Source organism: Hetaerina americana, unplaced genomic scaffold (assembly GCF_022747635.1).
Source record: "Hetaerina americana unplaced genomic scaffold, ioHetAmer1.1.p SCAF_3, whole genome shotgun sequence".
Taxonomy (NCBI): domain Eukaryota; kingdom Metazoa; phylum Arthropoda; class Insecta; order Odonata; family Calopterygidae; genus Hetaerina; species Hetaerina americana.
The window spans coordinates 3547321-3559689 of record NW_027286874.1 but is presented as its reverse complement, the minus strand read 5'-3'; the positions used below and the strand labels follow the sequence as shown (position 1 = coordinate 3559689).

Genomic DNA, 12369 nt, shown 5'->3' with positions numbered 1-12369 from the left:
ATCCTGCTACTCTACTCCTGTGCCTTTTCCATTATTGGTGTGGTTGGAATTTTTCAGATTTGGCCCTGGGGCTCTGATTAAGTTTTTCAATCAATGACGTTTCCTTAATCCACTACTCATTTTGTGTAATAACAGAATCATTAATTTTGTACGTTTAACTTTTCAGTGTGGAAGATAGGCTACTACTTAAACAGCAAATCCAGATCAAAATTCATTTGTACACACGCAATATTTAAATTATTAAAGTAATAGCGTCCCACAGTTAACTGTTTAAAGTCACGCATGAAAACGTAGACGAATATGCTTGATGGTATATATTTAAAATATAGTCAGTATTTAGAAATGCAGGGAAATAAATGCTTATGACTTAGTTGTCGGCCAAATTTTCTCTGTTAACATTTATTACGTTGTGAAAGATTGGGTTCTTTGATATATAAATGAGAGGTGAGAGCAATATCATCCTTGGATTACAGTTTCTTCTATATATGACTTAGGCGCAATGCCTATAGTAAAGTAAGAATCATCCATAGTACGTTTTATTATTTCAAGGATATTGTAAGCTAGGAGCAGAAAGTCCAACTTTGATGCGACCCGTCGATATGCGGGTTCGATTCGCGGCACCGTTCGATCATTGCAACACTTCGATAACGTCGATATTCATATGACTGGGTCACCTGACTGGTCTTGAAGACTGTCGGGAAACCAAATTTAGGTCCTGCAAGAAATAAGTAATTTAGTCCATCATGGGGTCACTATTTCGAAGTGAGGAGATGACTTTATGTCAATTATTTCTTCAAAGTGAAGCTGCATATGCGTGTGTTTCTGAGTTAGGGGAATTAGGCCTGGTACAGTTCAGGGATGTAAGTATTGTTTATTCCTAGCATAATTAATATGTGACTTCTGTTTCGCCCTTTCTGTTTAAACTTTGGACCATTGCAATACGTAGGTAATTTGAAGCATTTTTGGTGGTTGTATATTTGCTGGGTGTGTCGTTGAAGTTTTTAACGGTGCCTTTTTTTCATTTCCAGCTGAATCCAGATGTGAACGCTTTCCAAAGAAAGTTCGTGAATGAAGTTCGTCGTTGCGATGAAATGGAAAGAAAGCTAAGGTATTTAGAAAAGGAAATAAAAAAAGATGGTATTCCAATGCTTGACACGGGAGAAAATCCTGAGGCGCCGCAACCAAGAGAGATGATTGATTTGGAGGTATGAATGAAGTCAAACAAACCCATACTTTCTGTGACAAAGATACTAAATTATTATTCTGGAAAATTTGGCATTGAGAAACGTCAACTATGGAGTATAAGAAGTCTCAATTTCCACGTTACAAAACTAGTATTAATGAAGCATTAAATAATGTCATAAGTGGCTATAATGGTTTTGAATTATCTTTGAAGTAAACAATTGCCGGTGATCTAGACATAAGCATCATAATTTTTTGTTTTTTTTATGGTTACCTATTCTGGATTAATTAAGTATTAGGCATCTGGAAATCGTAAATTATTAAAAGTAGAATTTGATTCTGTGGTGATACTTCAAATGAAGTACCTCATACCGAAATCTTGTGGTTTTCTCATGTACATTTTCACTGATGAGATAAAGGGCTTGGGGACTAATGCTATTGATTTTTAAACAAAACCTAGGTCATCTACTATAAATTGGATATTTTGTAATAAATATGAGGAAGGCTGGAAAAATTGACAATCCCTCCGAATGGAAGGATTGATAGCAATTACCTTACATTTATTTGAAAATTTTGGAGAACAAAGAATCCCGTATAAACTTCTTTGTGAATACGGATACATTGAGAGTGTTGGTCATGAAATATAGGAGGAATAAAATAATAAGCATATTGGGCATCATATGGGAATATTGAGCACTCTGGGAGGGGGGAAGTCTTTGAATATGAAGAATGCTTTAGTATAGCACAAATGGCTCTTACATTGAACAGCTCTTTGAAGAACTAAAATAAATAAACAACTATGGAAGATAGTTTGAACACTTAAATTCTGAATAGGTTCCAAAGAAACTGCAGGAGATGCGGCAACAGTAACTTTTAACGGAGTCATCCGCTAATTTGCATTTATAGCTTAAGTGGCTAAAGCCCTCGACCGGATATTGAGGGATCTGGGTTCGAATCCCAGTCAAGGCGAATGATTTTTACACTCTGAAATTATTGCATCTGAATAGGTTCATTGGACACCGTAAAAATCATCTATTTATTTAGCCTTGGTCCGAAAACAGTACTTTTTGGCCTTTACATTGGACTATTAACCGTTAAAACAATGGAGACGATTACAAACACCCAAGCCCTAGGTGGAGGAAAACCCACCCAGGCATAAATCTAACCCGCGACCCTTGGATTGGCAGACGATGACGTTACCCCGGTGCCAGCGTGGCTGGCGAATCATTATATATTCCAAATATAATCATGCATTAATATTCCATCATGAGTAACTATTTTCAGCTGTATACAATGAACAATTTATTCTCAAATTGATATTTGTATGATGGCGTGTTTATGTAGCTCAGGATGAACCCTCTTTAAGGGCAACCCTGCAAATTGAATTCAAGTGTTGATTTGTAAGTATTCATGATCCTATGAAATCAAATATTCCATGGGGATTGAGATGGTGCGGGGGCTAACGTACTGGCTTCCCACCCTGAGGGCGCGGGTTCAGATCCTGGCGATGTTGAATATTTTTCAGAGGTATCTCGATCCCTACTTGAGGTGCTTTGTGGAGGGCACTTTGAGTGAGTACGCCGTCCGTCGGATGGGACATTAAGTGGCGGACCCCTTGGCGCCTTTCGTAAAGAGTAGGCTAATGCTGACGCCGGGTATCTCTCCACCCTTCTTCCTTTCCTGTCCATCCCCTATGGCGCAAATGACCTTAGCTGTCGGTCGCCTCCCCTAAAAACTACTACTACTTACTCAAATACTCCATTAAATGAAAAAGAAACAAGGCTTCAATGCTGTTACATGGTGCTAATAGTACAAGACATTGAGGGGAAATCTTTTGGAATATCAAGTAAAACTTGATTAAATATTGTTTTACATTATGTAAAATTAAAACATCATATGATGTCAGTCATTTGAATTCACACAGTTTTGGGCATAACGTGGTAAAAGTTCTTAATGATGTAAGAAGACACTTTTGCTTTCCCATATTGAGTATTTTTATTACTATATAAAAAGACTCTATGCATGGAAAATCTAAGTCTCTTCTTTCATCACTTGAATTCACTCATAAAAGGCATTGGGAATTTTTTATCTGTAATTGGGGTGCCATTGTGTTCTTTCTATAATACAATACATACGATACCATGTTTTTATTAATGCACATTCTCGCAGACCATTTGGCAATAATTTGGTTTATCTTCAATGACTAATTTTGCCAAATTATTTTATATTTGCTGCTAATTACCACCCAAGTTTACATGTAGAATTGTGATATGTGTAAAATGAACATTCTCTGCTACATATGGGGGAAGGGGTAGTGGCTAATGTACAGTCTTCCTACCCTGAGAGCACGGGTTCACATCCGGGAAGTGGCCGGACTTTTCAAATGGTATCCTGATCTCTACTTGGGGTGCAATGTGGAGAGTACTTGAAGTGAGAACTCCATCTGTTGGATGGGACATTAATTAAATTGTGGACCCCTTGGTGCCGTATTAGTTAAGGTATAAGTTAATTAGGTTAATTTTGATGTCGGCCTTACTTTCTTCATTCCCTGAATATCCTGCCCCTACCAAATTACCTACCAATTCCTATTGGTGCAATTGACCTTATCTGTCCCTCATCTCCCCTAAGAAACTGCCTCTTATTTTGCTACATATGACTTTTACTTTATTTTCCTAGGCAACATTTGAGAAGCTAGAAAATGAGTTACGGGAGGTGAATCATAATGCAGAGGCGCTGAAGAGGAATTTCCTTGAACTTACCGAGTTGAAGCACATACTGAGGAAGACACAAGTGTTCTTTGATGAGGTATGTACAGATTTGCTCAATTCTTGCAGCAGTGTCATGCATTGCCAAGTGCTGATTCCTCCAACTATGGTGGCGCATAGATTCTCAGTGTGCTACCTTCTTTCAACTGTAAAACCCATTCTCTGCTGGTCGTGGACCACTTAAATTGAGGGACTCACATCTCTCCTAGTTTATTTAGGAATATGCCCAAATATCCCCTCTCCTTGAAATTTCAGCCTCAAATGACCTTATGAGTGAGTACCATGCTATATTTTATCGTTGTTGTATAACTTAGTTGCAAAGCTGCAATTCCATGAGCTAGATATTTGGCAAATAAACTATAACCTGGTTTTAGTGACTCTTAAACTACCTACATCATACACTATGTATCCTCAATATTCAACTGCATGCAAAGTAGAAAACCTGATATCACCATAATGTTACCTCAGTTTTATGTAATCATTATATCACACAGAAAAGATGCTTTTTAGTAGAGAAATACCTTCATTACGTGGAATTTTGAACTACAATAGGATCATTATTTTGAATTATTTTTCAGTGTTTAACTCATAGTATTTTGTATCCCTCTTTAGTGTTAAGATCCTTTGTAACTTCAAGGCTTTTTGAAGATGGATGCTTGACAGTGGCTATAATCAAGATATAATAAGGTGATCATTGATCAATCAAGTCAGTAAGCAGTGAAAGTGTAATGAATATACCTAATTATAGCTTTCTATGTCATGCAGAGCTAGTGTAGAAGAATCTTGCTAAGGCACAGCAAATTTGAATTGAAAAAAATCAGTATCTGATTACTTCACTTTTTGGAATTGATCTGTGCAAAAAAAATTAATTATTGTATGTTATCCTCAATTATGGCTGTAGATGAAATAATGAAATGATCAGTCAATGTGCATGGAATACATAAAAAAATACCCTCAATAACTGCTTATTTGCACTAAAATATTAAAAAATAATTATCAGGAAGTAGGGGAAGTCATAGTTGATCACTTACAGTTAGTTAGGCCAATGTTTTATGCATTAAATTTACATACTGCTGCTGTGTTCATGTCTGGGGATGATAATCATCAAATGCTGTTCACCAAGTAATTTTTTTACCACAAATTAATATCAGAAATCCACAGTTTTAAATATGTGAACTGCAGTGAAGATTGGCCCCGCATATATATTTGATGGTGACACTGCACTTCAAATTACACTCTAGCTTGTTCTGGTGCAAAGTCACATAAAGACTCTGGGTTTGTATAGATAAGGATGGAAAATGAAGCAAGGGTGTGGGGAGTAGAATGAGAAAAAGGTATGGTAGAGAGGGAAGGGGAGTGAGTTTGAGTTTTTCATGCACTTTACCCTGGGGGCTATTCTTTCTTGCAAGTATAGAGGGGAAGCCAAGGAAAGTGTAGGGGGAAGAGAGTGAGTATTTCTGGTGGGATTTATTGTGACTTTTTCCAAGTTCTTCAGGGCCAAAGTTACTGTGAGCGATGCTGACAAATTTCCCCTTTTATGCCAGACTCACTCTAGGTGACTTTTTTCTCATTAGCTATAAAGGTAAATAATAATTGAATAATTCTTATTTTAATGCTGTTATATCTTTTTTGTGCTCAATATAAAAAGTTTTATCACTTGAAAAAATTATTATTAATATTGTTTCCTGTGAAATCAAGTATTGCACTTGGCAATCAAAAGAATTAAACTATCTGGAATACCTACCTGCTTTGTTACTTTACTTAATAGTTTCAAATTGAGATTCAAGGGTTGAATATTTGTCAGTCTGAAACATTTGTTATGAGAGTAAGAGTGTCTTCCCATTGAACATTAATGCACTCAAGAGATAGTAAATATCATGAAAACAACACTTAATAATTCCATGCTATGATATTGACTGACTGATAGTAATCCTGGTCTATAAATCACTGAAACCTGGGCATTGTTCTTGTGCATTTCAAAGTATTCAATTATCTGGGAAGTTTATTCTTATCTTCTTTGTCATTGGTGACAATAATATGATAAACATAGGCCCCTGCAGGTGAATTATTAGTCTGAAAGTGAGATTTTTATTATGCCAAATGTTGACGTTAAAATAAAATTGACTTCAGATACTAACAATCTCTTAGTAAAAAGTATGAAACTGTGTACAAGAACTTTGGCCTGGCAGTTTTGAGCACGGGAGTACGGAAATTCCTTTGCATATTGCTGATCACTTGTCAGTGGAAAAATTCTTAAGCATTTTGAGCGTCATGGGGGATGTTAGACATGCAGAGATTTCTTAGTTTTCATGTAGTTGCTACTTCTTGTTAGGATATTTAACATCTAAAAGCTGGGTTGAAGTATGTTACTTTTTTGAGATGTCTAGAATGTTTCCCTATTGGTTATATTTTTGACATTGCATCATAAATAATTTTATTAATACTTAAAATTGATTTAATTGAAAAATTAAAATAGAGAAATGGCAGATTAATTCATGTTAACTATTTAGATCTCTGTTCAAAGCTTTTGTTTCTACCATATTTGAAAATTTGCAATTACTCATTAAAGAAAATGGCTGACATGTGATTTGTACTGTTTTTGCAATAATGGGTTAAATGTGTTGTGTCCTGTAACCAGTGGATTGTATAAATGTGGTGGATGTGAACATTTAAAATAGCATTGAGGTGTGTGCAAGTGGCTTTTAGCTGTTGATGTAGGATATAATTGTGTGCCATGCTGTGATGAGCTCCCCCGTATAATCACTCGTAAGATGAAGTGATGCTCAAATAAATGTTATTATGGCTGAGTGTGATGCATATGCGAGCACTAGGTAGGCTGTTCCTTATTTTCTGCTCTTGGCCAAAATTTTTCATTTTGTGAATTTATACTTATTCTAAATAAAACTTGGTAATTTTAGCAAAAAAAATATTTTGACAGTTTCCCATGGCCCTTGGAATTCGTAAATGTTATAAAATTTCTAAATGCAAACACCTTTGTCCTTGTATAGGTGCAATGTGCATTCCAAGATTAATTATTTAAGATAGTGAACAGAGAGCAAATTAACTTTAAAGCTCTCACAGTTTTGGAAAGCTGTAAACTGTTATATCAGGTAGTTCTGGGGGAAGGACCCAATCAGCCTTTATCAGGATTTGATGATAGACTTGCCACACAGTATATCCAGGTAATTAAGGGGAAATATCTTTTTAAGTGTCGATGATCTTTTTGGGTTTGATCCTGAGGGAGGTTGTGTAGAGTCAATTTTTCAATTCACTGGGCAAGGTGGCTGACTCCCTCAGCTTGCCCTGAGGATGATGGATAATTGATTCATTGATACTTTGACTATGGACAACCTCATTCTATGTCAAACCCTAGAGGACTTCACGTGTGTCATGCATTGGAAAATCGCTAAATCCTTAATCAGGTAATGAAGTGTTAAGCTGCATCCAAACTCGTTAGGCATTAGGGAGCATGGATTTGGGTGCCTAAATGTAGGCAAACGTGTGTAGTTGCAAAACCATGTTATGGTTTTTGCATTATTCTGAGTTCACTTTACAATTCAATCGGCAGTCTCTTATTAAAGTTTTTCATTCATTCTTTATATTTAGTAATATGGGTGATTTTTAGTAGTAGTTCCATATTCATTTTCTCTTATTGGACTATATTTAACTGTAAATTATCCGTTTTTTATATTTTGATTTAATTATTAGGTCAGGTAGTATTTCAATTCAATAAGTTTAAACTTTTTATCTTATTTTACTACAGGATAATTTTTCGGTCATTAATCCTTGTCCGTAAAATGTTTTAAGATATACTTTGTGTTGGTAGTTAATTTATATTTATGCATACTTTTCTTTTTAAATGTTTCATGTTTTTAAGTTGAGCTTAGTATCAATTCAATATTTATCCAACCATGTCTTTTCCGGTTCTTTTTCATTTTTTTTGGTTTATTACTTTGAGGGCTTAAGTTGTGAAACAATGACTCCTTTTACTAAAGTTTGGCAAATAACCTATGATTACTCAGTTGAATTCATGCAGACAGCTATATTTTTACTAAGGGTATTACTAAGTGCTTAAGCTCTCTAAACACAACATTACGCTTGAAGATTATCTGTGATAATGTGTGTGTACAAAAATATGATTTAACAAGCATACAAACATCAAGTTTCTTGTAAGGAAAGCTCCGCCTATTCTCACCTCGCATTAGTAAAGCCTTTATTTTTTCAATGTGTACTCTCTCAAAGAAATAACCAATATACATAATCCACCTGCGACATGGCAATCTTCTGCTAGTTGTCTCGATTCTGGCACTTGCAATTATAGGGCTGCGATATGGTGTATTTATATCTACATACTATCCTGCAAGCTGCCGCAAGGGCATGTGGCATAAAAAGAACAAACATCTGCAAAATTAACACATCCATGCAAACCTTCTCCCCAGAGGCATATACATTCATCCAAAAATCCTTGCAACTTAGACGCATGCAAATACATATACTATCAACTAACAAACACATGCACCTTAGAATGTATCCAATAACGTGCAAGCTAGAATTTGAAAAGTAAGAAGCCGAAATTCCACTGCTGCATGGACATGCAATATACAAAGGTCTCTACCCCCAAGGACACAGGTAGGGAGGGTGACACAAGGATGCAAGCAGTGGGAGGGTCCCCCCCTCAGAGAGAGACTAGGGATTGAAGGGGAAACTAAAATATAAACAAAGTAGATTAAGCAACACTGTAATGAAGGATGCACTGAAGGTGTCCTAAATCCAGGGGTCGAAATAAGTGCCTACATTTGCACCCTCTTGCCGCCTTACAAGTTTGGACACCCTTCAATTTGACTTCCACCATAAATCAGGCGATTTAGGTGCCTAAATGACGATTCTGGACGGAGCTTTATCTTATTTCAGCCTTTAACTGCCTAGTATTCCTGTTCAGCAATGGCGGCCATTTTCAGTTTGTACCCAGTAGGTTGGAATGCACCTCTTTGAATTCCTTGTGTAACTGCATTTGAAATAAATAGTTCTCTTCATAACAAAGTTGTTGATCCCTACCCAAGAGTATTAGTACAAAATATATGGCGGTCTTATAAACTTCTAAGAGAGTGCCATGATAAAAGGACTTTCTTTTCTTTGTGTTGTAATGTCTACTGCCCTCTCTAGATTACCAATTACTTCGCATGTGACATTCGTGATATTCTTAGGTTTCATAAATTATTGGAATTTCTTAAGAAAAGCTTATAATAGGAAAAAATTGCTTTTATGCATGTCAGGAAAAGTGGTGTTTTTATTACCAAACTGATACTGTTGAGCATGGGGTATTTAGAAAGTCACCCATGTTTCTATGAAAGTCTCAGTGGAGTTAGCATTCTAGTTTCCATCTTATATCTGCTTAAAGGTTCTAATGATCATTGTTATCTTATACCTTTTATTAAAGTATGTCCTTATGTTTGTAACAGTTATAGAAATATAATTACCTGGGTTGCTGTGGTGGGCAGATATCATGTGTTTGCAGTATTTAAATACAATGGTTGTACCCAATGATCAAAACATCCATGGCCATGGCGCCACATTTGAGAGTCTTTTGTTCAAATTCTGACACAATTTCGGCCACTTTCTGGCTAAATGTTGCTAACAATTTTCTTTTTTAAACTTCACCTTTAAGTGCAATGTGTTGGTTTTTTTTAAAGTTTATTTTATTGACTTACATGTCATGATAACCCACTTAGAGAGGCTTTTTTAATTTGAGAACGTGCATTATTTGAATTGGAAAAAATTTTGCATCATATTGATGCAAAATGCTAGCTATGGAACATTCCTGGGGCAATGAAGGTATACATTGAAAACATCATGATAAGTACATGCTTACGTTTTCTTGTGGACTACAATTTAACTTGAAAATCACATGAAAAATACATTAATAGGGTAATCAAAATGGTGAAAATAGTGAGCAAAAATAGAGATGTCTCTTACAAAAAGAAATTGCAGTAGCAATATCGAATGAGTCAAGTAGTTAATAAGCAATCATGAAGAAAGTGCATTAATTTCAATAATAATAATAAAAAGTATTTATTGGGGTGAAAGTGAGACTAAATAGACCCTTCTTCTTCATAACCCCTAGATTAAATATGGGTGTGATGGGGTCCCATGCCTTCTACCATAAATCCAAGTCTCAATAGCAGATTGTATGAAGCAACTTCATTTTAGTCAGCATTAAATTCACACCTTATTAAATAGTATTCAGTCCACTTGAAGCATATTGAAACTTAAATTCAATAAAAAATCCCAAAATCAGCAAATTGCTATGGAAATAATTTCATCGGATTCCATGTGCCTTAATTTCAATTAACCATTACCAAAAAATCTTTAGGAAGTGATTTTATTTTTTCAGGAATGGCTCCTCATAGCTTGTGAACGTAATATTTTTATAAAACCATTTGTTTTAATGAAGAGCTGTTCATGTTGTTAAAAACCACCACTACATGGTAAGAAAGTACCACTTTCTTACCATGAGGGATTTTGTGATATAATCTTTTTGATAAATATTTTGTAAACCAAGACATTTTCTGTTGCTATAATTTAAAGAAATCCCCTGCATCCATTTCCAGTGCTCTTCTTCTAAATGGGTTTTTATGGCATTCTTTTTCAATATTTTAATTGCACAATGCACCTCTTTTGTGATTAAAGCAATTTCTAAATGTGAACACTAGGAACACCCTAATTAACCCCACTTTTTTCAATCTGTGATGCAATTGCATTGCTGGAATCAATGTGCCGTTTCTGGGTAATATCCATTCTCTCTCAGAAATTGTGTGTGTGGGTTGTATGTAAATGCATCACCAATTGTCTTATCCAAAGTTATTTGGTCACGTATACTGATTATGAGAGCGCAATGTTTGGTATTTTTGTAGCATATTTATATGTATTTTTTTCAGTACTGTTCATCCAGGAAGGCTTAGTCAAAACAGCTATGGATTCATTATTCTTTCAAACTTGTGTATGGAAAGCGTTGTATTCAAATGAAATCTTAGTTGGCTTCATTCAACTTCAAACAGATGAGTTTTGACACTGACATTTGAATATATGGTGTCATGATGGTGTTCCAAAACATGTCCACGTGTCCATGATGGTGTTTATACCACTCTGTTGTTTAAATTATTGAGTTCTCTTTTAGATCCAGGTTGTTTTTAACTAATCACCAGCCTGGCCACAACACTACACTCTGAATGAACAACTACCTTGCCTACACCTTAAGTTGTTTTCCAATATTTTTTGGCATGATAAGGGAGAATATTTTTTATTTATAATTTTATAGTAGACTGTGTTAATGTGGTAAACTGGTAGTGATACAGTCAGGAATTTCTAATTTTAATAGGTATAACAAGTATTATTTACTTGTAAGTACATTGATCATATTTTAAGGATTATTTTCAAGATTATGTGTTCAAGTAGTCTTTGGCAATATGTAAAAACTATTGTTCTTTGCATTTTATGTCAGTATTGTAAAAAATATTTTTTTAAATGATGTTGGACAGTTTATATAGAAGTACATATTAGGGATAACTGTGTAGAAGAGAATAGAATTGATTGTCCATTAGGATAATTATCTGTTGGTTATAATGATATAATTGAATGCTCTTTTTATGTATATTGTCCATTTATAAATTTAGTTATCTCTTGAAGTATGTTTTAGATTATTAATGTTATTCTAGTTTGGCATGATTGTGTATTGATTCAGTTTTCTTTTCATTTGCTGGTCAGTGATGATTGTGAAATATTCTATACGCATATATGTGTTTTAATTATAATAAGTGTATAAATATATGTGCCATATTAGTGCCTGTATGAATATCCATGCTTAGATAATTTGTGAATATCTACACTATTATTTGTAAATGTCTCTCTCATGGGCTTTTAAACAGTGTTAACTAAGTAAATAAGTGACTAGGGATTGGGAAAAAAGGTGTTACAGAAAATATATAACTCCAGTTAGTATTGTTTTGATTTGATTTCATCCAGTTGATCAGAATTCATAACAATACAGTTTCATTTTAAATGTCTCTTTTTTGAACTTGCGTTGCACACTGCCCAGTCTGTTTTATTCAGTTAGTCCCCTCAATTGATTCAAGGTAGTTTCTCTCTTTGTTTAAGTTCTCACTAAATTTTCAGATGTCTCTCCAGGAATTTTTTACGAATTGTTGAGTATTTCATAGCAAGATATAGTAATTGCCTCCTAGTTCCCCCATTTCTGGAAGCCAAAGGAACTTAAAGAGCTCTGATAGGGGAAGTGAAGGATCTCACAATGTGATCTCATCATGAAAAATGGTACAATGGATCAGTTGGTTCTAGTGCAATTAGGCTCGCTGTAATATAGGCTTCCAATGTTATTAAAATCTATCATAAACACTTCTTAGACACCATA

General features: G+C 35.0%; 1 protein-coding gene across 3 annotated transcripts in view; it reads left to right on the top strand.

The window, feature by feature from the left end:
- The first annotated feature begins 657 nt into the window (after nt 1-657).
- The window catches only part of Vha100-1 (V-type ATPase subunit a family protein Vha100-1), a 44108-nt gene continuing 32396 nt past the window's right edge, over nt 658-12369 (top strand). For all 3 annotated transcript variants that reach the window (XM_071588629.1, XM_071588631.1, XM_071588630.1), the window contains exons 1-3: nt 658-860; nt 1029-1205; nt 3859-3987. In XM_071588629.1, coding sequence (XP_071444730.1) covers nt 744-860; nt 1029-1205; nt 3859-3987 — 423 coding nt within the window. In that variant the 5' untranslated portion in view covers nt 658-743. The remainder of the gene's footprint in view (nt 861-1028; nt 1206-3858; nt 3988-12369) is intronic.